Raw genomic sequence first — 27,014 nt, forward strand, 5'->3', positions numbered from 1 at the left:
CGAAGAAGTTTCGATGTTTGACGGAGAGTTGCGACCGCTACAGTCTCTCCCAGCCCGACACCAAGCTTTGGTGTCGACCGACACCGCCTGTGTGTCGATCGACACTCTCTTGACAGCAATCCAATCTCAACTTCTGAAGGATCGAGCAATCACGATTCGGAGAAGTCGACAACTTCTGATAGTGTCGACTGACACTCATCTAGTGTCGCTCGACACTGGGTCAAAACAGCTCCTTATGCACTTGTTTTTCCACCTACCAAGCATGTTTACACGCCTCCGGTTCCTTTTCCTAGGAAGCGTCACTCTAAGCAGGAGATTCAGGATGCTCGCTACAAGGCCATAATGGAGAAGATCTTGGCTTCTATTCCTAAAGTCAATCCCGAGACATCTTCTCCAACACTTGATCGCTATGTCAAGCGTTTGGTGAATAATGGTATTTGTTCTGAGGAAGCTGCTTTGCTCACCAAGGACATCAGTTTGATTGTGCTGCAGGAAGCTACGAAAGAGCGGAAGAAGAAAGTGGTTGTGTCTGAATACGTTAGCTCGATTATCCAGAGTCGAATGTCTGAGAAGCTACATGATCCAAGAAGCTTTGTTCTTGATTGTTCCATCTCTATAAGCCGGTTCAAGAAATCATTATGTGACCTTGGCTCTGGCATTAATCTTATGCCACATTCAGTTGTTTTCTGTCTTGGTATGACGTCTTACAGGCCGACAAGAATCACTTTGCTTCTCGCGGATCGTTCTAAGCGTATTCCCGAAAGAATCTTGGAGGATGTTCCTGTGAAGATTGGTGACTCTCTCATACCTGCTGATTTCGTAGTGCTGGACTACGATGTCGAACCCAAGGATCCTCTTATCTTGGTTAGATCCTTCTTAGCCACAGCTGGTGCAAAGATTGATGTGAAGAAAGGACAGATTTCGTTGGATGTTTGTGATGTGAAGATGGATTTCGACATGAAAGGACCACGAACACCTCTAATTCTCAGTGATAAGTCCTTCTCTGTTGAATCTACAAAATAATTTGAGAAGGAATTGCAATCTACTACGCCGAAGGAACCCGACAATGCTCAGCTCACCATTCAGCCTCCTGCAGACGGACCGGTGTCGATCGACACACCTGTGTCGATCGACACCCTCGACGACCAGAGACACCGCTTTCAGCAAACGTTGCTCACGAGACTGCAAACACTGCCACAAGTTCGGGAGCTGTTCCTGAGCCATACAGATCACCTCGCCCACGCTTTCCACGCCTTGATCAGCAAAGGTATTGTTCATCTCCTCCTCATCTCTTACCTTCTTCAATTAATACTTCCATATCTTCGAAGAAGGCTTCACAAGTAAACGAGCCACGAGATTTTCGAGTGCTTGTTTCTTCTGTTGATGATGCAGGACAAGGAACTACGGACGCTGATGCTTCTACAAGTTTCTTTTCTTTTCTTTTTCTTTTATTTTTATTTTATTTTCCTTTCTTTTTCGCTAACTCCGGTTTGAATGCCACTGGGGACAATGTCGTTTAAGTCTGGGGAGGCACTTACTAATTATGTTTTTCTTTTTGAGTCTTATTCTTATTTTTCTTTTTCTTTTGAGTCGTTTTATGGAGTCAAAATTTTGTTAGAAATTATGATCTTTTCTCTAGATTATTGCCTGGCTAGTTTAATGCTGCAGATTCAATTCAATCCAACTAATGGAAAATCCAGAGAGTTAATCGATAGACCAGAGGATATCCATGTTTCCAACACAATCCGCTAAAGCCTGAGCAAAGTTTATGCTCTTCACCTAATCTGTAAGGTTAGTATTCGTAGAACTTGACTCCTCGTTCATACATGATAAATGAGACCAATGTGGAAAAGAATGGTACTCCTCTCCCTTATTCTAAAATAAAAAAAATAAAAAAAAAATAAAGATTGAGATGATTTTCTTTTGGAGTAAAGGGATAGGAAAATTTCCCGTGATCTCATTATTTTACTTGAAGAGGAATGATCACACGAAGGTTGGATGCGAGGTTAGGAAAATTTCGATGATACCATTATTCGCTTACACCTTTGAAGCTAAAAAAAAATGGTTTGAAAAGGAACAAGTCTAGGAGAGAAAGAGTACCTAAATATGTTGTAATGGTTGATTTGTCATGGTATAGTACGGAAATGAGTCTAGAAGGTTCTTGAGTACTGATTTTATTGATGGGATTTATGCGATGAGGGCTATAGGATATAGTTGTGGAATTTGGTTTGGAATTTGGAATGTTGAGAATGCTTGCGGAGAATTACATGGTGGTTAGGATTTGATGCGATCTGCTAGGCATTTGGATTTGGTTTGAATAATCAAGGTAATAGGCTAGAGAAATTGGGAGTTTCTATGTTTTCAAACTTCTTCCACGGGTTCGGTTTTTGCGTTTTGCTTGAGGGCAAGCAAAAGCTAAGTCTGGAGGAGTTGATATAACATGGATTTTACTGGTTTTAACCGTGATTTACGTGTTAGTTTTAGAGTCTTTCTGTTGTTTCTAGTGTCTTTTTGAGTCTTTTCAGGTTTTGACACGTTCGACGAAATTGGAGAAAAGGAATCATTCTGGAGCTTAACCGAAGATTTGGAGCTGAAGAGACGAATTCAGTTCGAACCAAGGCATGAGTGTCGACCGACACCCTTGGTGTCGCTCGACAACATACGCGGCCCAGTAGAGTTTTAAAGCCCGCAGAATTTACCCAGAAGACTTCCCTATTTGCAATTTTAGTCCTTGCACGTTTTTGGAGACTTTATAAATAGTTTTTAGGATTTTTCTGTTTCTTTACCCGGAAACTTTTGTATTTTGCTTCTGTAAGTCTATGTGCTTGAACCCTTTGGAATATAATTGGAGAGAGCAACTTTTCAGAGATCCATTACCTTGTTAGAGAGAAGATTTCTTCTAATCCCTTTTCTTCTTTTGATTTCTTATTCTGCAATCTATTCAACATGTTTTCTGTTTCATTAATAATGTCTGAGTAATCTCCTTGTTAGGTTTAGGGATTCTCATTAGGGATTTAGATGAACTAGTAAATCAATTACATGTTAGGATTAATCCATAGTGTTCTTCATCTAGGTTGTTCTAAATGCTTGTTCTAGAGTAGCTAACTAGAACCTGATCTTAGGATAATATGTATTTGATCCGAGAGGGCACCTGCTACCTGAACTACTTTAGATGAGCCTGGTTTATAGGTGTGTAATAAGAATCGGCCTATCTACTAAGGTGAACTTATCAAACCTGAATTTAATGCTAGTCTAGATCTAGGAATTTGCATCGAGAGGTGGAATTTCTGATATTAGACTTGTTAGTTATCGCATCGAGAGATGGTTAGCTATACATTTGTGATTTGAGTTCAAGAACGGTTCATTAAATAATCCTAATTAATTTGCTAGATTTATTAATAGTTTATTTTTTGAGAATTTCCCTAAATCTGACGCTTGAATCTATTGATCCTTTCACCCGATATCATTGCATGCTATTGTTCTATTTTAATTTTAAGTATTTCATTTAGTCTAATTTCGAGACTTATAACTTATTGTGTGAACAAAAGAACTTTGTGGAATTCGACCCTTAAGTACTATAATTTGATCTCTTATTTGAGAGAGTAGGCTTTAGGATCAATTTGACCTGTATCATTATTAAATTATTAGATTTCTTTTGGTTTAATTATTAAACCGGGTCTAATTAATTTAAATCAAAACTTTGGATTTGATTGGGTTTAGGAGATTAAATCATGGGTATTAATTATTTTATTTAATCTTTGACCGGTTAATTCACCGATGCAGACCAAGATCGTTGCTAAACCAGATTGATGATGTTGTTATCCCTAAACCGTGAATTCAGAATTGATTGGCTAAGGTGAGGACTAGTTGATGTCTTTTTCATATACCGATATGTTTAGGTAGTTAGTTTAAGGTTACGCTGATCATACTTATCTACTTAACATTTTTAAAGTACAAATTTGTTCAAAGCCAATCGGGTCGGGTATTTAGTAAGATTTTGACCCGGATTTTTTTTTGACCCGATTCATTGGCCAATCACAGCTTTCGGATCCTTTTAAATAAGACTTGCCAAAAAAAATCAAGTAATTCGACTCAATATTCGCTTATTTACTTTCCTAATCTACCAAATCCTAATAATGTGTAAATGACCCGCATTAAACGTTAGACCTACACTTATGAGACTTTCCTAAAACATTAGCAAAGATTTCAGAGTAAATATTGCCATTTAATTAACCAAAATATTGTCTAATTATATTCTCTAAATCTCGACTAATTACTAAACAAATCTTCTAAAATATATGATCTAATCTAATCCTAACCATAAACTACTACGCAATATCCTAATTTTGCCTAAATTCGTGAATCATTCATTTTGATAAAAATCAAGAAGATATGATAGCTAATATATCAAATATTTTTTGCTTCGGCTCCAAGATTTTCGAGCCAAAAACCCTAACATTATACTTCACTATAAATATCAAACCTCTCTATCATTTCTAACACATCCAGCAATTCACAGCAAACGACTAATACCTTTTTTTTTTTTTACAATGTCTCAATAGTCAATGAGACGTGTATAAACGGGTTTAGGAATCGAGCCTTCAGGAAACCCCAATGCGATTTCCACACCTTGAAGCATCCCAGCTCTAACTTTCTATTTCGTGACTGTTGGGATGTTTTCCTATGAGGAAAAGAGGAAGGAAAACCATTTTATTTCTATATTTTTACATTATTTTGTATAGCTTTGAAGAAACTAACTTGAGAAACTTTGTTTACTACTGAAAAAAGTCCAACAATGTGGAGTTCTGCCATTTTCAAGCTTTGCAGAGTTATTTTCCATCGAAGACAATGATTCAACTCTTTTCACAAAATCTCCCGCGCAGTTCACTGTAGGAAGAGGATCATCAAAAACTGCTAAAAGATTTAACTCAGATTTAGCTCAAAGAAACTGTGATTTCGTATAAATTAACATACTATTCAAATGCATACACATAAGTATAGATTCCGTCCTAATCGATAAAACAAAATAAATATTATGATCTAAAACAAAGTCTGAGAATCTATCCTTCTAGAATGATGATTTATGTATTTCTGACACCGCATCGAATTCGTATAATTCTTTCCCGGATTAAGATAATCGATGTTTTCGTCTCCAGTCTTCTTTTTGTGTTGGATCCTTCACTCATGTCTACCTTAAATCATTGTATCCGTCTTATCTTTGCAATAATTCACACCCAATTGAAGAAAGATAGGATTTGCATTAGAATTTCAGAAATTATACAGATTTGTGAACGAAACATATGAAGAAAAATTGATTGTATAAGGGTATGACTTACCGGCGATCTATAAAGGTACAACTAAATCGATGTGAATTACATAAGTCTCCAAGAAATCCCCAAGAAGGATCTAATCGGCGAAAAGAGATTATGGAAGAACATCGTTCCGCATGTTGTAAGAAACGTCTTTTTGTCTAATTGCAAAACTCATCAATTTGATGATCACTTGATAAAATTGGAGACGAGATTGATAGAATACTTAAGTGAAACAATTGATGAAGCAATTTGAAGTGAGAAGCTGATGAAAGATCCGATCTTTTGGTTTTGTGCCTTTTGTGGTTGCTTATTCAGATTTGTTGAAGGTTGAGTCTTCGATTAAGCTTGCATTGAGCAAGAGAAGACGATTAGATATGAGAGTGAGAAGATGATGATGTAGAACAATGAGACTAACAAGTAGAGGAAGACGAAGTATTGGTCATTGGTCGCAAGAGAGAATCGTGGGAAGAAGGAGAAAAAACAACAAAGGGAAGTGGATTTATGTTTCTATTGTTTTGGGCTAATATGACTAATGGGCTGTTATGTTTTTTGTTAGACCCAAGTGAAAAAATGTGTAATATAGAGTTAAAGTACTCCAGCATTTTTTGTTTTGTTGTGAATTACATTCTCTGTTTTACATTCTAACATTTTTCACACAAATTAAGAAAAGTAAACAAATTTCATTTCTACCCCTTATTAATACACTAAATAATACCATCTCTCTAATTAATAAGCTAAAATAGTGAAGTTAAAAAAGAGAATTAGTCTTTAAAACTGTATTGAAAACACAAAACGACACTCTTTATGAAACGAGATCAAAACTTTAAAACGACACTCTTTGTGAAACGGAGGGAGTATATTTTTTATATAAAAATTGTTATTATCAATATTTTTAACTTGATAAACAAATTTAAATGATCGCAAATAATGTGATGGAATGGGTTAGGGTTTTCATATATACCGTTATATAGTTTTTTACGGGTTGGTCTAATAGTATATTATAAGTAATGGGAAGATATAAAATAGCGTAAATTAATAAAAAAAAATTATTTATTGAAAATATATAATGTAAACAGAAATCAGATACCAATAAGACATAGGAGTTTGTTCTTGGTTATTCTTCAGTTGTGCCCAGAGATCAATTATAATAATTATCACGGGACGGAGTTATATTACGGGACGGGTTTTGATCGATATTAATATATGACAGTATACTACGGATAAAATCCTATAACTAACAATCAGAATACAATTATACAATATTAAACACAAAATATAACAAACAATATTAACTAAACAAATACAAAAATTTAAATTTTTAGTTACACAATGAAACCCCGAGGTGTACCGCATGGTAAATTCACCATATAAAAACCAAATATTGTTACACTTAAAATATCACAGAGTTACATCTTATTAAAAACCGTACAGAATCAAACTTACGTTACGGTACCAATAAAACAGAAAAAAATTAATACATCAAATTCATCAGTTTATAACAAAATAAAAAAATAAAAATAAAAATTTACCCGCGGTGTACCGCGGGTCATATCCTAGTATGTTACATTATAAGTAACATATATTTGGGTGGTAATTGTATATTATATTTATACGTATTTATACACAGATATATACCTATTTATAAAATGAACTAGTATTTTAGAAATGAAAATAAAATGATACAAATATTGGAGCTTTTTCGTTGCTTTAGATATCTAAATTAACTTTGAACCAAAAATATAAAGAAAAGAAGACATCTAAATTAACAGGAACGACCATCAAATATGGTGATTCCCCTAGGAGCTATTCCTGACTTTGGAAATCGTAAAACCATACACAATATTAAGGGTTAAAATAATACCAAGAATCGACTGGTGATATTTAGAACTGTATTATGGAGATCCCATATCCGATATTGGAGTTGTTGCTCTGATCATGAGGCTTTGGATGAAAGCTATAGTCTACAAAAATAATAAAGTAACGAACATTATATAGATCATCTTTCTTAGTAATCAAACCAACCAATGTAATATAATTAATCTGAGGAATAGATTGAAAAAGTTTCTATGTTTCATATACAATTTCATTTTAAGTATCATACTGGATTCAATAAAACAATTCTTTACTTGGACAACAATATTATATTATTTAAAATATATATTTAAATATATCAAACTATTTAGCTATTTTCAAAAATACATAAGCAAAACATTTAGCTAAGTTTAATACTTGTACTCATATAACATAGTGTTTTTGTTTACATGCATTGACTTAAAATATACTAACATAAATTTTATTAACTCTATTTATCCACAAAAATAAGAATGAAAACCCCAACCCCAAATAACATTATAATTGAACGTTAATTTTATTACCCCTTAATTTTAAAAGGTTGAAATGCAGCATCGTTTGGAAGTTTTGGACTAAGAGAGCGAATGGTGTTTCTAATTATGTTAATGTTCATTCAGTTGAGGGTATCAAATACAAGAACGGTAATAAATCTGAATATTAAACAGAGCTAAAACCTTTTCCTTGTATTTTTCGAAAACCTTTAAGTAAAGTATATTACCATCGAAAAAACTTTTCCTTGTATTTTTAGAAAATGCAAAAAGATAAAGTATATTACCATCATAAACCCCGCACACATTATACTGAACCCTAGGAAATTAAATGGAGCCCTTTCAGATAGAAACCAATCTAAAACAAAAAGTACCTGTGTTAGTAGCAAGTGTTGCATTTCTATCTTAATAAGTAAATAGTATTAATAAACAAGAATTATGTAAATAGTGAAACCTGTTAGAGGTGAAAATGCAAGCGGGGAAATGACATTTGCAAGGGAATCTATGCTTGAAATAATCCCTTGGGCTTTCCCCTGAATAGGTTACCATTAGTTAGAGTTTGCATAGACCATTTAACTAAATTTGATAAGAGTCAAAACCAATTTCACAAAAATTAAATAATAAGGTTCGATTTCATGTAAAAATAACAATATTTCTCATGTAAGCCACTAATCTTTTATCTAATCCTACTCCCTTTTTTTCATTCTTTGAATCATTTATACTTCTATCCGTTTTCTAAGCCAAGAGTTAGTTACCTGTTCATATGATGCTACTTGTTTGGAGACAATGCTTCGCATCTGTAAAGTTGAATTGTTGAATTACAATATTTTTCAAGATATAATTAAATTAATTATAAACTCGCATAAAAATATATCTAATATATAGACTTACACATGAATGTGGAAATACTGAGAAAAGTGAAAATATGGCTGCCATATATGGAACCTGTGTGTTTTAAATTATCTTTAGCCAATAATTGATCTCACAAAAATCTACACAAAATTAGATACACTAAAGAGGCAATTCTTATGAACGCTAAAATGATATAACAAAAAAAATAAAGTATCCAAAATGAAAAGGATGAAAAGTATTTTCTTAAAACGATATAATTAATACCCATGAGGACCATGCCACACATATCAAGAACATCTGCAAAATAAAAGATTGCAACATATAAGAAAATGTTCATGAAACCAAATTTAAGGGCTCATAATTTAGCTCATTCAGCTAAAACTATATTGGATGTTGTTTTCATAAACTATATATTTTTTGTTTAAATTAGTTAAGCTATTATTGTGAAAAAGAAGAAAAAAAAATATGAAATACAAAGTTTAGAGAACAAAAAATGGTGGGAAAAAAAATAACTGCGGAAAAGAATAAGGACAAGACACAGTTCTTACATGGGCACCACCAAAGAAAAGACCAATTGAGAGCAGTCTCTCCTCTTTTAAAGCAGGAACTAGAATGGGCATAAAAAGCAACTGTGAAATAACATTTCTTTGTAAGTTAAACAATGTGAAAAAGACTAATAACCTCCCATAAGTCGCTACAAAAGTAAGCATATTAATTGTTATTTACCTGTGAAATAGATCCGGTTGCGCCTGATATGATCATCAAGTCTGCAAACTGGTCTTTGTTAAAGTGAAACTTGGCCTTTAAATAGTACTGTGTGAAGCAATCGACAAAAATAAAAATCATTTATTTTATTAGAAATAATATCTAGAAATGCAAAATCTAATATAAATTATTAATTTTTACTAATTATAGTTTTATGAGCTACGTCATACACTAGTATCTGCCAGTTATTGTCCCTTACTAGCATTTCAAGTTACAAATGAAAAGCATGTTTCATTATTTTTTGTGGATATATTTACGTTAAAAACCAAATAATAGTCATTTATTAGCCGCATCGCATAGCTATAAGCTTACCATAGATGAAGCATGTAGACCTGCCTCAGCAAGACTACTGCAGAATGATACCATCGCAACTTGAAAAAATGGAACGCTGGAAAATAAACCTAATTAAGAAATCTATGTAAATTTTATTTTAAACTAAGAGGATAAAAATTAGTTGATTTTTTTCACTAATCATCAATCCTCTCTGATCACAAGTTATAAGTTAAGAAAGAAAAAGTAAGGAAAAAGAAAACACACCTACTTCTCAATAGAGATGCCATTTCACGTACCGAATGAATTGCTCTAAATATTCTATTTCTATGTCCAGGACAATCTTCAAGTAAAGAGGAACTCAATGTCTCGCTTATAACAATAGGAGCACCGAGGCTATTGTCTCGGATCGAATCCGGTAGGAAAAGCCTCATATACAACAATGATAAAATTCCCATTCCTGTTGCGACCTAACAAGTCAGGATATCGATGATCTTAACTGAAATATACTAACTATACATACACATATATATAACTCCGACTATATAGAGATACCTGATATGTCGCAGCAATAGATAAAAATCGAGCACAAAGATTGGCACAAACGAATGCGCATGATGTAATTCCGGTAAGTATTGCAAACGCGGAGCCTCGTCTCCTTTCTGATACATTATCAGCCTGAAAATTCGCCCAAAAAACTCTCATAAATTTTTTTGGAGTTCTCTAAAGATTTCATCAGTTATTCAGTATTAATATTTTGAAACTTTTAGATTTTCCTACCTCAACAATTTTATCTCAGAAGAGGTCATCATTTACATTAAAATCCTAAAAACAATTAGCACGAAGGATATGCTATTTATAATCAATAATAGAGCATTACAAAGATTGCTGACGAGAGAGTTCGAGATAAGCGATACTCGCCATTGACCCCTACTTTTTCATATTACAAAATGTCTTTAGTTAAATTATTCAAAATGACAAAGGAAACCATATTGGTCTATAAATTTCTAATTTAATGACTGTTTAACTAGTTGAAATGATGTTTTAGTTTTTTAAACAATTCTATTTAGAACCTGAATGGAAGGCAACGTTGAGAATATTTTTAAATAATAGACTACAAGTCTTGTTTCTATTTTATTTTAAATAGCATTGTTTAAGGAACTAAAACATCATTTCAACTATAGTTGAAAAAAAAACAATGCTATTTAAAATAAAAATCAAGGCTTGTAGTCTATTATTTAAAAAAAAAAAAAAAAAGGTTGCCTTCCATTGATGTTCTAGAAAAATGACAAAGAAAACCATATTATTGGCCGTTTATAAATTTCTAATTCAACGATTGTTTAGCTAGTTGAAATGATATTTTTGTTTTTTAAACAACGCTCCTTCAAATAAAAATCAAGACTTGTCGTCTATTATTTAAAAAAATTCTCAAAGGTTGCATTCCATTGATGTCCTAAAAAAATGACAAACAAAACCAGAATGGTCTATAAATTTCTAATTTAATGACTATTTAACTGGTTGAAATGATGTTTTAAATATAAAGCAAGACTTGTATTTAAATCAATTATCAAGGTTGCCTTCCATTGATGTTCTAACAAATTTGTATGAATCTTTAATTGCTATGAACTATAACGTGAACTAATGGACTTCTCATGAAACATTGAATTGAGTTTCGTAATTATGGCTACCCTAACAAGTCTCCTTCTCCATCTTTAAGTCTAATGAAATATTTGTAATCATTATCAGCATTTGAAAAAGAATCACTTTTAATTGTATTTCTAAAAAGTAATTTTTGAAGTTGAACCCGATAACGAATTATTTACTCTATGGACATATATTTTTATATAATCTAGAGTGATCCGGATCAGCATTGAACTAGGGTCCATGACTACAACATGACCCCATCACAATCAATTTAAGTCGTATGACTAAATCCTAGAAGCGAACCAGCCTGACAGAGAAAGGTTGTCCTATTGAGGCTTCCATTCGTCCTTGGCATCGAACTAGAGAGGTCTGCTTTAACTTGTTTTGCAGTGACCAGACAACACAATCATCCGACATCAGATACGTTCCTAATCCTTGCTTCCTAATTTCAATATTATATCTGTTTCTAGTGGAATTTGAACCTAGGGAAAGAGCGAGTTTATCCCTTACCCCAAATCCATTTGTCACTACGTCACACACAAGAAACCGTTTACTATGTTGTTTAAAAGTTGAGATATGTTCCAAAAACATAACTACGTGAAGCTTAATGAATTTGCTATAGACTTCATAGGAGTTATTTCGAAAATATATTATTTTACATTCGCTAGCTATATATGACTTAAATATTGCTATAGTAATAGTATTGTTTTCATTTAATATTTGTGTAAATTAAATGACTTATTTTTTAATGTTCTTTATGCCATCCAAAAGTACAGACCGGCCAAATTTAAAAAAAAAAAGGAAGAAAAAAAAAAGGACCGCCTAATTGGCATTAAAAAAAAAGTCAAAGCAACTAATTTTTTTTTTATTATCAGTTAATTATAGCTACGTAACAGTTAACACAATTATTATTATTTTCTTTTTTGTTAAAGAACTATTATTGTCAAAGCTGTTGACAAAAAAGAAAAAAAGAACTATTATTGTCTTAGTTATCCGCTAAGCTGCATGGAATTGGAAGCGGGTACTCGGAAGCGGAAGCGGGGAAGCGAGTTTTTCTAAAAAATTAGGAAGCGGATACATATTGGAAGCGTGTATATATATAATTCATAAAATTCTAAACATAAGGGAAAGTGGCTGCGAGAAAAAAATTGAAGAAACACAATTTAAGTTTAGGTTTTTCTATTTTATGTAACAGATATTGGGCTGTAACAAAATTTGGGCCTGCAAATACAGATTAACCCATGTTACATTTAACATATTTCCTATTAAATAAGCCCAAAGTAGCCTAGATATATTAAACGCATCTAAACCTAGCGTTTCGTTTATTATTTTTTCAGTCCTTCGTCTTTCTTCGAGCATGTCCATGGCGGCGGATCTTCAACATTCCCAACTCATCCTCGTTTCCTTGGGAGTTCCATGAAGCTTATTCAAAGACAGGTGATGGTGGGAGAGAACCGAAGAACCGTTCGGTTAGGTGATGCCGAACCGAACCGAACCGGTAACCGAATTCTCAAAATAATTTCGCCGATCGGTTCAAGCCTCCTCTCACAGTCAGCGCCGATAACCGAAATAGTCGGTTCTTTCGGTTCGGTTTAATCGGTTCTTACCGAATGCCCAAGCCTAAGACTTCATCTTCTCCAGTCACGATTCCGATCTACATCACCGGTGCTTCCAATCTCGAATCGTACGGTTCCAACACGCTTCCAAACGCCTCACTTTGGGAATCGCGATTCCAAGACGATTCCGAGCGATTCCCTGCGATTCCGCTTCCGCTTCCGCTTCCGAAGCGAGAAACGCATCACTTTTGGCGATTCCATGCTTCCTAGGTTATCCGTTAGGATGTTCTTCTCGTTAAAGACTGTTTGCTCTACTTTAATTGTATTTATAAATCCTTTCTTGAAATATCTTAAGTCTTAACACTTAATGACAAAAAAAAAAAAGTAAGGAGGAAAATGGCATACCACGTAAGCAAGGGCAAGACAAAAAACAGTTCCTTCACAAACTATCGAAGTGGAAGTCTTGAGTACATAGTACATGTAGAAGATGGTCGTCCCTCTAGTACTATACGCTAATGTCGCTGTAATTATTACAAATATTTCTTTCAGCGAAATAATACATTTCCGACCATTCATTGATGTTTTTCAATAAAATGAAACGTTAATATATGACATTAGATTCGTACTTGCATGTGCACAGCACAAGATGATAAGTTTTGTAATATATTTGTATTACTGTGATTGTAATTAAACTATTGACTTTATTAAAAAAAATTACATGACTTTGAAACATAAATTTTTTAATAACCAAGACTACAAGTTATTTTCAATATTAATTATCAAATAGCTATTTGCAGTTTCTCTTAACTTTTATAAACAAATTAATGTTTGTGAAACATTATAGGATGAAAAAAACATTATAGGATGAAAAAAACATTATAGGATGGTTTTGCTTTCAAGCAAGGAATATTAGACTTGGAATAAAAAGCTTATATAAGATTCAAAGTAGGGACCCTACCAAGAGGCAAAATGTGGAGTGTCATTGGAAGAGTAAGCAAACATTTTCTACCATGCTTGTCCGACAAGCTTCCCATCAATGGCATCATCATCAACGATCCCACTCCCGTGATCTAATAACCATATTTTAAATATTTATTTATAGAAAATAAGGCCTTTTTCTTGTTTTATACGATATTTTTGTAAAAATTAAGAAAATAGACAAACGATGGACGGTTAATACTTAATTGTGAAAATAAGTTAAAATTTACAATGGAAAAACAAATCACTTACTTTTTGTTTTTTGAAACTCAAATAATGTAAGAATATTATTATTTAAGGGAAACTGAAGGATTATGAACATTAGTAAAGGTTTAATTTGTAGATAGAACGTACAACTTGTTGAAAGCCGGAGAGGTAAATGGCGAGAGAACACTCGTCTTTTCCGGGACATAGCGCAGCCATGCTGATATCGGTTATCGCAGGAGCCACGATGAATGATGAGAAGCAGTACAAGAAGATTGTGAAGAAGAGGTGTCCTAGTCCATGAAAGGTTGTCGTTTCCTCCATTGTTAAGAGAGCTAGGTGATGTAAGCAAGTGAAGAAAAAGTGTTAGCAGATGAAGAAGCCTGAGAAGTATTAATACTAAGAATGAGTAAAGAGGTGTTGCGTCTTTTGTCTTTTATTCGCTTTCGATAATTACTTTTTGTATGCTCTTAGTTTCGTTGGAGTGTAAGCAAAAGCAAAGAATCACAATATTAATAAAAAATTGTCGACTCAAGCCTCATTTCAAGCGAGACTATATACTTAATTACAATTGAAAAATTGTCTACTCAAACCTCATTTAAAGCGAGACTATATACTTAATCACAATTGAAAAATTCTAGACTCAAGCCTCATTTCAAGCGAGACTATATACTTAATTACAATTGTACAACCAAGAGTTGACAATCGTCATATATTATCTTATGCATAGATAAAATTAGTTTTTTTCTTCTTCTTTGAATAGGTGCATTAATATTAAAAGAAAGTTATACAACCCAAATAATTGGGTTGGTTTACGATCAGTTTGATTAAACCAAGGTTACAAAATAACCGATGGACAGAAAAGAACCATCAAGATTAATCTGGTGACTAAACCGGAAAAACAGAAAACGTCAAAAATCGTAGTTCTTTGGTGAAGTGCTAATTTTGAGCCACCATCAAGAAATATTTCTAATTCCATGTATAATCCAAAAACTTGCATGCATGAGGGAAGAGAGACATAAACGAATTAGTAACAAAGCAACAAAAATATACATTAATTAATAAAACTGTTTTATTCTTTTAATATTTCAATCCTACCGATAATATAATCATTAATCAAATTCAAAATTCGTAATTTGATCCGAGTATGATTCCCTATCCCTATCCCAAAAAATTACAGAAAACCAATAATAAACCAGTAAATTTCCTGCAATCGATTAACAAATGAAGACGTAAACAAAAAAAACAAAAGCCACACAAAAAATTAGTATAAGCACTTGATAACACCATTATCTTCAGTTCCCAATTATTTTTAGAAGAAAAAAATGTTAAAGAATGGAGTTTATTAATAATCTGATTTGACCATGATGCTAATTAAGATCCAATATCTTGTTTTAAGCGAGCCAGTTTGTAGTTCGGCCCGTTTATTTGATAGTATGTTATCGCCCATTAACGCCCAATATCTATATCTATGTATATCTCCTTCTCGGTGAGAAAACGAAGAACGGAAGAAGCAAAGCTTGAGCAATAAAAACCCTAGCCAATATGAACCAACGGGTTATAGAGTTCGATTATCACAACCGTCAAGATTCAGTGACATTGTTCTCGAGAATACACTACAAGAAAACAGCCGTAAACCGACGGCCATATCCGTCAGGAAACCGTCAAGAAGAGCTCTTTCCGACGGATTACGGAGAGGTGAAGTTCGTCGGTTCTAGAGCGTCGGGAACACAAATCCGTCGGGAATTCGTCGGTGTTTCCTGATAGCTTACTGACGGAGATATTCCCGACGGCTTCCTAAAGGTCGTAAACCGTCGGCAAATTCCGTCACGAAGTCATCGGAAAATAACCGACGGGTATTCCGACATGAAACCGACGAATTATTCCTGAGGCTTTTCCGACGGATCTATTGCCGACGGGTCTCCGATGGACTGACGATGGAGACTAACGGTTTAAAAATCTCAGTTTTTCTGACGGATTCCCGACGGACTATGAATATTTTACATTTGAATTTTTTTTTGTTTAATTAAACATAATTATAAATGTTAATAAATACTTTTTGATTTCCTAAACTTGAAAATCAAAAACACAATAAAACAAAATATTCCTAAACTTGAAAATCCAAAATACATTAAAACCAAATATTCATAAAAACAAATGAAAGACATGTTCTTAAAACTTAAAAATTACATAAATAATAAAGGGATAGATTTAAGAACTTGAATTTGGTGGTAACCTCGACAACACGTCTTGCATGAACTTCGCCATCTCCGCATCTTTCTTCGCAATCTCCTCGTCTCTCTTCTTGTCCGCTTGTTCCTTTTCTTCCATCAACTTCTCGAGAGCTTCGATACGGTCGTCTTTCTCTTGAAGGGCTCGCTCGAGTTCGGGATCGCGATTATACATATAGGATGATGTTGGATGTGAACGAGTTCTTTTTCCAAGTTTTCCTAACCCAAAGATACGTCCCTTGGTCTTTGGAGTTTCCTAAAAATTATGAACAATTAGTTAGGAATAAATATTTTGAAAATATAAAAATAATGTAATAACGTAAATCAAATACATAATTACCTCAAGAACAATTTGGTTCATCAATTCCAAAGGGACTTTTGGGGGTTGCCCATCATCATCGAGAGGAGGTTGAGATAAGATATACTCATCTTTCCTTTTCCGACAAACTTCGATTACTTGCTTAGCTACTTAGTCTTGAATTTCTTTGGTCTTTTTGTTGGTGTGGGTGTCCTCTATAAGCGTTAAGTGATCCGGAGCCACACCATCTCTAGTAGTCTTTAGAAGAAAAGTTTAATTTTAATTTTCTTAAAAAGATAACAAAGCAAAAACCAAACGTGATAACTTACAAGTTGTTTTCCACGAGTAAAGAAGCTTGTTGACCCGGCATTGTGCGTTGAGATCCCTTTTCCACCTCGTCTACTATTCCGATTGTTGGAATTGGTAGATGAAGTCTTTTTTGTCGCGGGTTGTATCCAATGATCTTTCAACCCTTCATACACCTTCTCGTTTATACTCTTCGGAGTCTCTCCGAGGACCCACTTTTGCTTCCATTGGTTTACCGTGTGGGAAAACTCCCTTGCCATCTCCACGTCAAACATTCGACGGACCTCCGTTGTCAAATCTCGTTCCCAATTGAAGTCTTGCTACAAGATTAAAAAATTCAATGAATTAATATGTAATTAAAGAAAATAAATTCTGGAAATTTAAATTTGATAAACAAGTAAAATATACCGCAAACTGTTTGAACCACAAGTCTGGGTCCTCTCACGGCATCGACATATATCTTGGATATGGTTCTTTGAGGAGTCCATACATCATCCTTAACATAGATTTGCTAATACCGTTTCCCGATTCCTCGAACCTACAAAAGTTTTAGCCAACATTAGAAATTGAGAAGAAAAGTTAAAATTGCTAATGAAATAGATGTGTTATACTTACCATGTAGAATTGTCGATGTAGAGAGGATGGAGACGGCGGAGTCGTTCTCGTCCGGGTTGAGAGACAAAATCCTCAATGGACATTATAGGAGGCGCAGCAGATGTGGGAGACTCCGAGACATGTGTTGAGGGGGTTTGCGACGAAGCCCGAGAATTATTTTGTTCTACTCGGTTTTGAGTGGAACGGTTAGTACGACGTTGAAATTCTCCGTAGTTCCTTCAAAATAGTTGATATAAGTAACAAATCATAATTACAAAAATCTCTAAATAACAATTATACAATCAAAAACTAAACAACAATCTCCTAAACGTATCCTTTAACAAAAAACTCGTTAAAATTCAAAAACGAGATAAAAGACATAGAAAAGTCTTTAAGTACAGAAATTCAACAAATCAATATAAACAAAAACAAATCTAAATTAGAGTTGTGGCAGCTATTAGTACTGGAGAATCAAAATTTGATAAAATGAGTATTAATTTGGCAATTTATTAAAAAATAAAGTGAAACCGTGAAAACTCACACGATCTTCGTCACTGTGTACACAATCTATTAGCACTTCATCTACTTGCAGACACTTTTCCCATCTCAGTCCAAACCAAAATTTACTTAATTTTAACCCAATTATCAAAAATTGATAAAATCTAAAAAACATCACCTAATCTAACATAAAATCACGAAATCTAACATAAAAAACAACTAATCTAACAAATTTCAACGCAAAATTCTAAGTATCTAACCATCTAACCTAAGAACTCGATGAAATACCAATTGAATTCAGGAAAACAAGCTAAAACCTAAAACTATAAAACAAGACCAGAGAGACGAAGAAAGACTTATTTGTTTCAAGCGGCGAAGACAAGACTATTTATATGCAACGACTGGCTTAAGAAAACCTAATTTGTATATTCTAAATCCAAAAATCTGATGTAAACATGAAATAGATAGTTCAATGGATGAAAAGCTTACATCGTTGAGTGGTTAAGGAGATGAAATTAGGAAGATTCGAAGAGAGAAGTTGAGATATACAGGGGAAAAAATTCTGGGTTGGAAAGTGAGAGAAAGTGGAGAAAATGGGTCGGCAAAACAGACGGTTTTTGTATTTATAGTCGGATTCCCGACAGACACACTCATCGGGTTGCCCTCGGTTTATTAACGAAATTAAATAAACCGCGATTTCCAAATATTTTGGGAAATGTTCCCGGGTTAAATTTCGTGGTTATAACCGACGGATTTCCGACGGAAATCGAATTTCTGATCAAAATTCCCGACGAATTACCAAGGGATTACGGGATTTTAACACAAAACCTAAAAAAAGTTCATAAATAGTTTCAAAAATCTATTTGTCACTCACTTACCACTAACATTAGTGTAAGTTCTCAGCTTTTATACATGTTTCTTTAAACAAATTCTCATAAATAAAAAAAAAGTTTAGAAGACTCACAACATCAAACACTTAATTAGTAACATTATAAGTATATATAGAAACACTTTTATTGAAATTCTTTGAACATTAACAAAAACTTAAATTATAGTCATACAATGGGTGTAAACCAATTACTAGAGTTTAAAACTTATTAAAATATGTTTTACAATGCGCTAAGTTATAAAGTTTCTAAATTTGATACCCTAAACCCCAAATCCCTCGGTAATCCGTCGGTATTTTCTGAGGGATTCCCGACGGACCGCAATCCACGTGTAACCGCCGTAATCCACGTGTAACCGCGTTCACCAACCTTAAACCCGATGAAAATCTTATGTCCGTCGATAATGGCAAATTTCATATTTATTTTTTAAACTCAGTTCTCAAATTAATTTATTTATAGACTTAGTTTCCAAAATTATTTGATTTTATACTAATATTTCCAATTTATTTGATGTTAATATATATTTGAAGATTTATTTCAAGTTCAGATTTTTTCATGTTTATGCCAATTTTCCATCAAGGTATCAAAATACATTTATTTTAAAATTAGTCTTCCAAATTTATTAGACAATCTCATGTGTTCTTGTCTTTTCTAATTTTGTTCCTCTGATCCCCATTCTTTTATCATTAAATAAATCATAGCTATTATAAATAATTTATTATAAAACGTAGTACCAAATATTGTCTTACATAAAGTTAACATTTATTATCTACTCTGAATCTGTTGAATAGTCAGAAGGAATTGAGTCTATATCATCATCAAATTCTCCAACTGATTCCTCTGACTCTGAATGCACTATTTCATCTTCAAATAAGGTGAAGTCAACCATAAGATCAACTTCAAGGGAATGCTCAACTGAAGCCATCTGACAACTTCCGCTTGCCTGTAGAGGCTCGTGGGCTGCAACTCCATATACTTGACCTCTTGGGTTTACCGACGTCACTGTTATCCATGGGTCGTTGACGCGCGTCACTCGAGGGTAATTGATATAGCATACCTGTAACAATCAATAGAAATATTTAATTATATCATCTATGATTTTGTAACTGAATGTTCATAAATGAACATACCTGGTCTGCTTGTGATGCAAGTATAAATGGATCGTATTTCAATAACCTTCGTCTTGAGTCTATTGATGTAACACCGAATTGGTCAACTCGTACACCACTACCAACCACGGGATCGTACCAGTCACACAAAAATGCAATGCATCTCATGTTCAACATTCCTGGGTAGCAAATTTCCAATATTTCTCTAAGGATACCATAGTATACAACACCACCAGCTTGAACAGATATACCAGAATTAGTTGTGGTCCTCCTAGTTCCATCCTCATAAATCCTAAAAGCATATCCTCTTGTGCAATACCTCGGGTAGGATTTTGCAATATACTTTGGTCCGCTAGAGAACTCTAGTAACCATGTTGGAAATGATTGACCTTTAGAAACTCCATCTGATACCTATAACATTATTATGGTAGTTAATTAATATAGAGGTTACCACCGAAATTTTTAAATTTTCTTTTATAACTTACATAGTATTGCAACCAACACGAGAACTCCTTCTCTTTAAGGTCAACAATTTGATCTTCTGTAAACTCCGGATAATAGGAGCGTACTACAGCCTTGTAAATCCTGTAAAAAAAAAAAAATAGTTAAGAGTTATATTCATTAATTATAAAAATTTAATTATTATTAGACATAAGCAAATTTTAATACGTACCTCTCATATTCAAGAATATCCTCACAGTTTGTGAGAATATACATATGCAAGTGCGTATACTCCTGCTCTGATAGTTTTCGTTTCTTCCATTTGTCACTAAGGCGTCCAATTTGAGTAAACAAGCTTGGGACGTAGACAGGATACGTTGGTTGCTCGCCTCCATCGTCATGACGAGAAGGACGTTGACTCTTAGTACGTACTTCTGACGGAAAGTAATATTCCGCAAAGTGTGAGGCTTCTTCATTAATGCTTTGTGCCACAATAGAGCCCTCGACTTTGCTTAAATTCTTAACCTTCTTCTTGAGGTGAAACATGTACCGTTCAAAAGGATACATCCATCGATATTGGACAGGACCACCTAGTGCTGCTTCTCGCGGTAGATGAATAGGTAGATGTTCCATAACATCAAAAAAAGACGGTGGAAATATCTTCTCAAGATTGCAAAGAAGAATGGGTATATTTTGTTCCAAATTTCGGATACCGTCAACCGTAAGTGATCTTTTTGATAAGTCGCGAAAGAAAGCACCAATTCCTGCATGTTTAAGCAAATTTAATATATATTAAAAATAGTAGATACAATTAAACCTATATAAATTAATACTCGATAAATTAATAAATACGATAAAATAATAGATTTGAATATGCAAAATTTTTGTTATTCATTGTCAAAAAAATTATTTCTTTTAGAAATATTAAATTATTAAGTCTAAAACTATAAAATATATAACTTTAAAAATATTAATTTTATGTAGATCAAATGTTTTAAATCATAATTTTATAAAAATATTTTTACAATCAAAATAAAACTTTCAATAAATTAATATCATTATAAATTAATAAAATATTTTAATCCCAATATTATTAATTTATAGAAGTTTTACTATATATAATGATATATTTGCAATTTAATACTAAAATGTACCTGCAATTGCTTCATGGACGTTTGCTGGTAGAAGATGGGCAAAGGCAAATGGAAGAAGTCGCTGCATAACAACATGACAATCATGGCTCTTCATTCCTGTAAACTTCCCTTCTCGAATATCTACGCAATTACGCAAATTCGATGCGTAACCATCGGGAAACTTTACCTCATGGGTAATCCAATCGAAGAATGCCATCTTTGAAGCCGCATTTAACCGATAGGTCGGAATTGGACATCTCCCGTTCGCCATTACCTCAAGCTCACGCCGAGAACAAATATCTGGCAAGTCTAATCTAGACTTCAAGTTGTCTTTTGTCTTCCCTGCGACGTTTAGAGTGGTGTTCATGATGTTGTCAAAGAAGTTCTTCTTAGTGTGCATGACATCTATATTGTGTTTCAACAAAAGATCTTTCCAATACGGCAAATCCCAAAAAATGCTCTGTTTGTGCCAATTGTGATTTACACCAGCACCATCAACAGGATCATGCCCATTACCACCAACATCAGGAGTCCTCGCTGCTCCAAAATCTCTGAATTGAGTCAATATACTCGCACCATCTACATCTGGAGGTGGATCATCAAACACGTACCTATTCTTCTTAAACAAATTTCTTGTGCGACGATAAGGGTGATCGGGAGGTAGGAATCTTCTATGACAATCAAACCAACATGTCTTCCGTCCGTGCTTCAATTGGAAGGCATCTGTGTTATCTTGACAATACGGACACGATAATCTTCCATGCGTTGTCCACCCAGATAACATACCATATGCTGGAAAATCACTTATGGTCCACATTAGTACGGCACGCATCTGAAAATTCTGTTGATATGATACATCATATGCTTCAACACCGTGCTCCCACAACATTTGCAACTCATAGATCAATGGCTGTAAGAAGATATCAAGTGATCTCTTTGGATGCTCTGGACCCGGAACGAGAATTGAGAGGAATAAAAACTCTCGGCGCATGCACAACGATGGTGGCAAATTGTAAGGTGTTAGGATTACCGGCCACAACGAATATTGCCTTCCGTGCTTCCCAAATGGGTTGAAACCGTCTGTACATAATCCCAAGTATACGTTACGTCGCTCGTACGCAAAATCAGGATACACTGACTGAAAATGTCTCCATGCTTCTGCATCTGAAGGATGCGTGATCTCTCCATCTCTTCTATGCTCTACATGCCATCTCATTGCCTCAGCCGTACGTTCTGATTGGTATAATCTCTTCAATCTGTCAGTTATTGGTAAATACCACATTCGCTTATAAGGGACTGAAACTCTGCCAGATGTTTCCTGAAATCGTGGTTTGCGACACCATTTACATCTTCTCCGGTTTTCGTCTTCTCTCCAATATATCATACAATTGTCGACACACACATCTATAATCTGATACGGTAAACCAAGACCAGCTACCAGTTTCTGAACCTCGTAGTATGAAGCTGGTGAAATATTCTCTTCAGGCAAAATATCTTTCACAAAATCTGTTATCGCATCCACACAATCCTCAGCCAAATTGTAGTCTGTCTTTATCGTCATCAATCTACTTGCAGATGATAAAGGCGAATGACCATCTCTACAGCCTTTGTATAGAGGTTGTTTAGCTGCGTCTAACATTCCGAAAAACCTTTGGGCTTCTAAGTTAGGTTCCTCTATTCTATCTTCATCTGCACCAGTCAACTGTATATTTTCTCTATAGGCATCATTAACCATCTGAACAGTACCTACACCAAAATCTACTTCCGTTCTACGTTCTTCTACGCTATCCACAATATATGGTTCGCTAGTACTAGCATAATCTGGTCGTTCTCCATGAAGAAACCAAATCTTATAACCCGTCATAAATCCATTGCAATACAAGTGATTCCAAACTAAATCAATCCTAATATTATTTGCATTCCCGCAAAGAGAACATGGACAACTTACGGGTTTTCTTTGCTTCTGGTTGTTGACAAACTAATTCCATGAACTCACATACCCCTTGAGCGTATTCGTCTCTTAATAAGTTTGACTCTGGATCCATCATTGGTTCGTCCATCCACGATCTAAAATAAGACATATCTTTTTTTGTTTCGTTATTTTCTTTTAGAGAATGGAAGAATGGTGTTAGAATGAGTGTGTTGTTGAGAATGAGTGGGTATGCATATTTATAAAAAAAAAATTCTAGCGGCGTCCGTCGGATATCCGTCGATATTCTGTCACAAATATAGGTAACAGATATATTCCCGACGGATATAGGTAACGGATATATTCCCGACGGATATAGGTAACGGATATATTCCGTCACTGATATAGGTAACAGATATATTCCGTCACGGATATAGGTAACGGATATATTCCGTCTGTATTCTGTCGGAAATTAAAATATTCAAACGGTTATAGTAACGGTAACAATAAACTGACGAATTTCCGACAGATATTACTAACGGACATATGCCGTCAAAATGCCGTCGGGTTCTCGTTACATATTTCCGACGGATGTAACGCCGTCAGAAATTACTGACGGATTACGAACGAGTCTCGATGGCTTGAATTCCGTCGGTAATTCGTCGGTAATTTCCGACGGATTGTTGTCTGTCAGAAATACCGTCAGGAGTTGCTGTGTTTTCTTGTAGTGATAGTGTTATAAAGAGCTCACGCAGAACCATGGTGGGGAAGACGGTGATCTCGTCATCACAACTGTTGGTCAGCCACCACCATAGTGCTGTTGCCAATGCCGTCAGAGATCGACTATTGTCACCGGAGAAACCGTAGCACATAGGCCATAAAGGAAGAGAGGGCAGTTGTGAGTAGGGGTTTTGGACAGTTATTTTCCGTCAAACCAGAGGAACTTAGATCTCAATTTAGTGGTCTCTAGAAATTTCACGTTGCCTATAATCCACCGAAACTTACTGAGCTTCACTCGGGTTTATATTCAAGAAGTTATGGACTTTACTTTCTGGTCAAGTAACTACAACAGCTGTTCAATCCAGAAATGCCTAGGTTTGGGTTCTGAGTCTGTTAACTTGTGTTGTAATCCATCTGATACTTAGATCTAAACCCGGTATTGGTTTTAATTGTTTAAACATGAGGACCTAGCGACTGTGTGCATGATCCACCTCACGCAGCCGTCCATTTTTGTTCGTTCGAGCCGTCGAGTAAAAATGCAGAATTGCCGAGAGTGATCATCGAAAAAGGTACTCGGCCACTAAGCTCTCTTGTCTGTTGTGTTTGTTTGTTGATTATTGAACCATGAGTCTAAACTAGGTTAAATGAAACATACCTGCACGTTATGTTATGATATGAGTAACTGTATTTATTTGCTGAGTGTATTAATATTAGTAAGTATATAATTATCTTATTATATAAAATATGGTTTTCAAAGTTAGTATTTAGTAATTCATAGGATTGTGCCACGTGTCAAGTTTATTGATCAGATGTTGACATGTGTATATACTAACTTATATGTCTATATCTAAAAAAAAATATTTTTCTTAACCAAAAAGAAAATTAACAAATATGTTTTTACATGTGTTATTGGTTAATTAAATTTAGCATATATTAATTTTTAAAAAAATATTTAGTGTGGATAATAACTAATTAAAAGGCCATTAAAGTTTAAAATAACAATATAATTTATTTCATATTAATTTAATTGGATAAAATTGTATGTATCATTGTAATATAGTGGTTTCATTCTTTAAATTAAAATATAAATTTTTTTAAAAACAAATTAATGAGCTTATGAGAATAAATTTTTGAATACTTATGTTTTATTCTAAAAATTTAACGCATCCTATGATGGAAGGACTTGCATCTTCTGATGTGTTACCGCAAGCTTATACTTATGTTTTATTCTAAGAATTTCAACGCATGTAGTCATAAGAGAAAACACAATTTTTTGGGAAAAATCGCTTATAGGATTTGACTTTCAATTACTTAGTGAGAAGTTAGTATATTTTTATTTCTTAGTTTTAACTCATTTAAAATTAGTTTGCATGAGGTAAAATTAATTATGAGATTACGCCATATATAAAAAAATATATTTAAAATAATGTTTGTTTTTCAAATATTTCTGTGGATTTCTGTTTTTATTATTTATATTTTGTTAATTGTTAATTATTTTTAATATGAACTAAGATATAGATTTGTTCTGATATAAATATTATTTTGATATAAAATTGTTATCACTTAAGATGAAGTGTGTAGAATGATAATCGAATTTAATATGATGAAATAAATAGATAAAATGTATTGGAAAATTCAAATACTATCGTTAAAAATTTTCATTTATATCTTACACACGCCTATTTAGGCGGGCCTTATCTAGTATTTTAGGTAAAATAAAAAGAAAAAGAACTAAATATTAGATATAAAAATTAAAATTAAAATAAATACTTTCATGTGAATTGTGTGATTGGTGAAATGTATATTATTGTGTGGTAAAAAATATTCCAAGTGTGAGAAGATTAAGTGGCAAGGGTATGCATGTCAATTTGGCTAGCCTAGTCCAGTTAGGTCCGAAACCCGTAAAACCAACATATTTGAATCCAATCTAGCCTGGTGATGTATGCCTCGGGGATGAGAGCTACGAATAGAGATGGTGACGAGCAAGCTGTCATTCTCTCTCTCTTACTAATCAGATTGATGGAGTTGAGGTGGAGGATTGACGAGCTCGGTTTTGCACTCTCTCGTGAATCCAAACAGATGATGATGAATGGAGATTGACTCGCTCAATTGATGGACGATAAAAGCGTTTGAATCACTTAATCTATCCTAATTCACTTCTCAATAGATTAGAATTGATTTACACACTTAGAGAATCTAAAATAAAACAAAAAGTAAATTAGACTTAAAAAGGGTGATTTGCAATATAAGGCATTTTGGGCATAAGTTATTTCAAATGAGGCACGTTGGACATTTTGGTGCTTCATTTGGCACACCAAGTGTTCGATTAAATTCCTTATAGATGTTGAAACTCTAAGCTTTGAATTTCTCCGGTTGAATTGAATTTCTCAAAGGAGTAAGAATCTTCCTTTACGGACATGAAAGAAAAATTAAAAGATTATCTTTGTAAGCTTATCTCTGAAAAATGTCATATATGAACACGTACTTACGGATTGTCAGCCATAGAAATCCGTCCATTACTCGTCGAAGATATGCTCGCGAACTTATGAAGTGTTCTTGTATTTGATTTTGGTGAACAATGTATATTCATTTCAATCTAAGAGTTTCAAAGTATAGGTTTAGTATCCAGTTTACGTCACCTTAAGGTGAAAATTAAGTTATGATATTTTTGGTCTCGGTTTGTGATACTTTTTTTAAGTTTAGTTGGATGACTCCGTGATCTTCAAAATGGACAGGGCTACAACCCCTACAAGCCTGCTCATCCGAATCTATCCTATCGCAGCACGAATGTCGCCAACCATCACGATCAGGTTTACTCTCAACAACAACAAAATCAGTCCAAGCCTTTTGTACCATACAATCAAGGGTTTGCACCAAAGCAACAGTTCAGTGGAGGTTATCAACAACAGAATCCACCACCTGGTTTTGCATAACAACGACAGCAAGCTCCACCTGCACAAGATAAAGA

The 27,014-nt window shown here is 34.1% G+C and overlaps 2 protein-coding genes and 2 long non-coding RNA genes across 5 annotated transcripts; all 4 read right to left on the reverse strand.

Moving 5' to 3' along the window:
* Positions 1-4,547: 4,547 nt before the first annotated feature.
* On the reverse strand, positions 4,548-5,880 carry LOC110231073. The gene is made up of 3 exons (XR_002334158.1): positions 5,337-5,880; positions 4,759-5,216; positions 4,548-4,681 (listed from the first exon to the last, which is right to left on the reverse strand). It is a non-coding gene; the product is annotated as an uncharacterized LOC110231073 (long non-coding RNA).
* A 1,064-nt stretch (positions 5,881-6,944) lies between these two features.
* Positions 6,945-14,451, reverse strand: LOC9301629 (tetracycline resistance protein, class E). The gene is made up of 14 exons (XM_021035686.1): positions 14,071-14,451; positions 13,697-13,808; positions 13,144-13,259; positions 10,094-10,216; positions 9,806-10,008; positions 9,581-9,656; positions 9,230-9,316; positions 9,052-9,132; positions 8,768-8,800; positions 8,543-8,596; positions 8,407-8,448; positions 8,106-8,184; positions 7,939-8,009; positions 6,945-7,273 (listed from the first exon to the last, which is right to left on the reverse strand). Exons 1-14 carry the CDS (start codon positions 14,242-14,244, stop codon positions 7,205-7,207), a joined length of 1,320 nt encoding a protein of 439 aa, XP_020891345.1. The 5' UTR covers positions 14,245-14,451; the 3' UTR covers positions 6,945-7,204.
* A 1,480-nt stretch (positions 14,452-15,931) lies between these two features.
* LOC9301630 lies at positions 15,932-19,125 on the reverse strand. Its single transcript, XR_002334155.1, has 6 exons — positions 18,337-19,125; positions 17,371-17,586; positions 17,164-17,293; positions 16,779-17,075; positions 16,492-16,707; positions 15,932-16,407 (listed from the first exon to the last, which is right to left on the reverse strand). It is a non-coding gene; the product is annotated as an uncharacterized LOC9301630 (long non-coding RNA).
* Positions 19,126-19,439: 314 nt separating this feature from the next.
* Positions 19,440-20,603, reverse strand: LOC9301631. Of its 2 annotated transcripts, XM_021035745.1 has the most exons (4): positions 20,517-20,603; positions 20,329-20,428; positions 19,911-20,254; positions 19,440-19,791 (listed from the first exon to the last, which is right to left on the reverse strand). In XM_021035745.1, the coding sequence occupies exons 1-4, from the start codon at positions 20,558-20,560 to the stop codon at positions 19,764-19,766; spliced, it is 516 nt and encodes a 171-aa protein (XP_020891404.1). In that variant the 5' UTR covers positions 20,561-20,603; the 3' UTR covers positions 19,440-19,763. The 2 variants fall into 2 exon arrangements, with proteins under 2 accessions (XP_020891404.1, XP_020891399.1); XM_021035740.1 differs by having other exon boundaries at positions 19,440-20,254.
* Between the last annotated feature and the right edge of the window lie 6,411 nt (positions 20,604-27,014).

Source organism: Arabidopsis lyrata (genome assembly GCF_000004255.2).
Source record: "Arabidopsis lyrata subsp. lyrata unplaced genomic scaffold ARALYscaffold_8, whole genome shotgun sequence".
Lineage (NCBI taxonomy): Eukaryota > Viridiplantae > Streptophyta > Magnoliopsida > Brassicales > Brassicaceae > Arabidopsis > Arabidopsis lyrata.

Coding starts and splice junctions, on each gene's coding strand:
- LOC9301629 (XM_021035686.1), bottom strand. CDS start 14,244: ATGGAGGAAACGACAACCTTTCATGGACTAGGACACCTCTTCTTCACA. Junction 13,260..13,696: donor ACTCCACATTTTGCCTCTTG/GTAGGGTCCCTA, acceptor TAATAATTACAG/CGACATTAGCGTATAGTACT. Junction 8,597..8,767: donor GTGTGGCATGGTCCTCATGG/GTATTAATTATA, acceptor TAAAACACACAG/GTTCCATATATGGCAGCCAT.
- LOC9301631 (XM_021035740.1), bottom strand. CDS start 20,560: ATGTATATTCTCACAAACTGTGAGGATATTCTTGAATATGAGAG. Junction 20,429..20,516: donor GATATTCTTGAATATGAGAG/GTACGTATTAAA, acceptor TTTTTTTTACAG/GATTTACAAGGCTGTAGTAC. Junction 20,255..20,328: donor CGTGTTGGTTGCAATACTAT/GTAAGTTATAAA, acceptor ATAATGTTATAG/GTATCAGATGGAGTTTCTAA.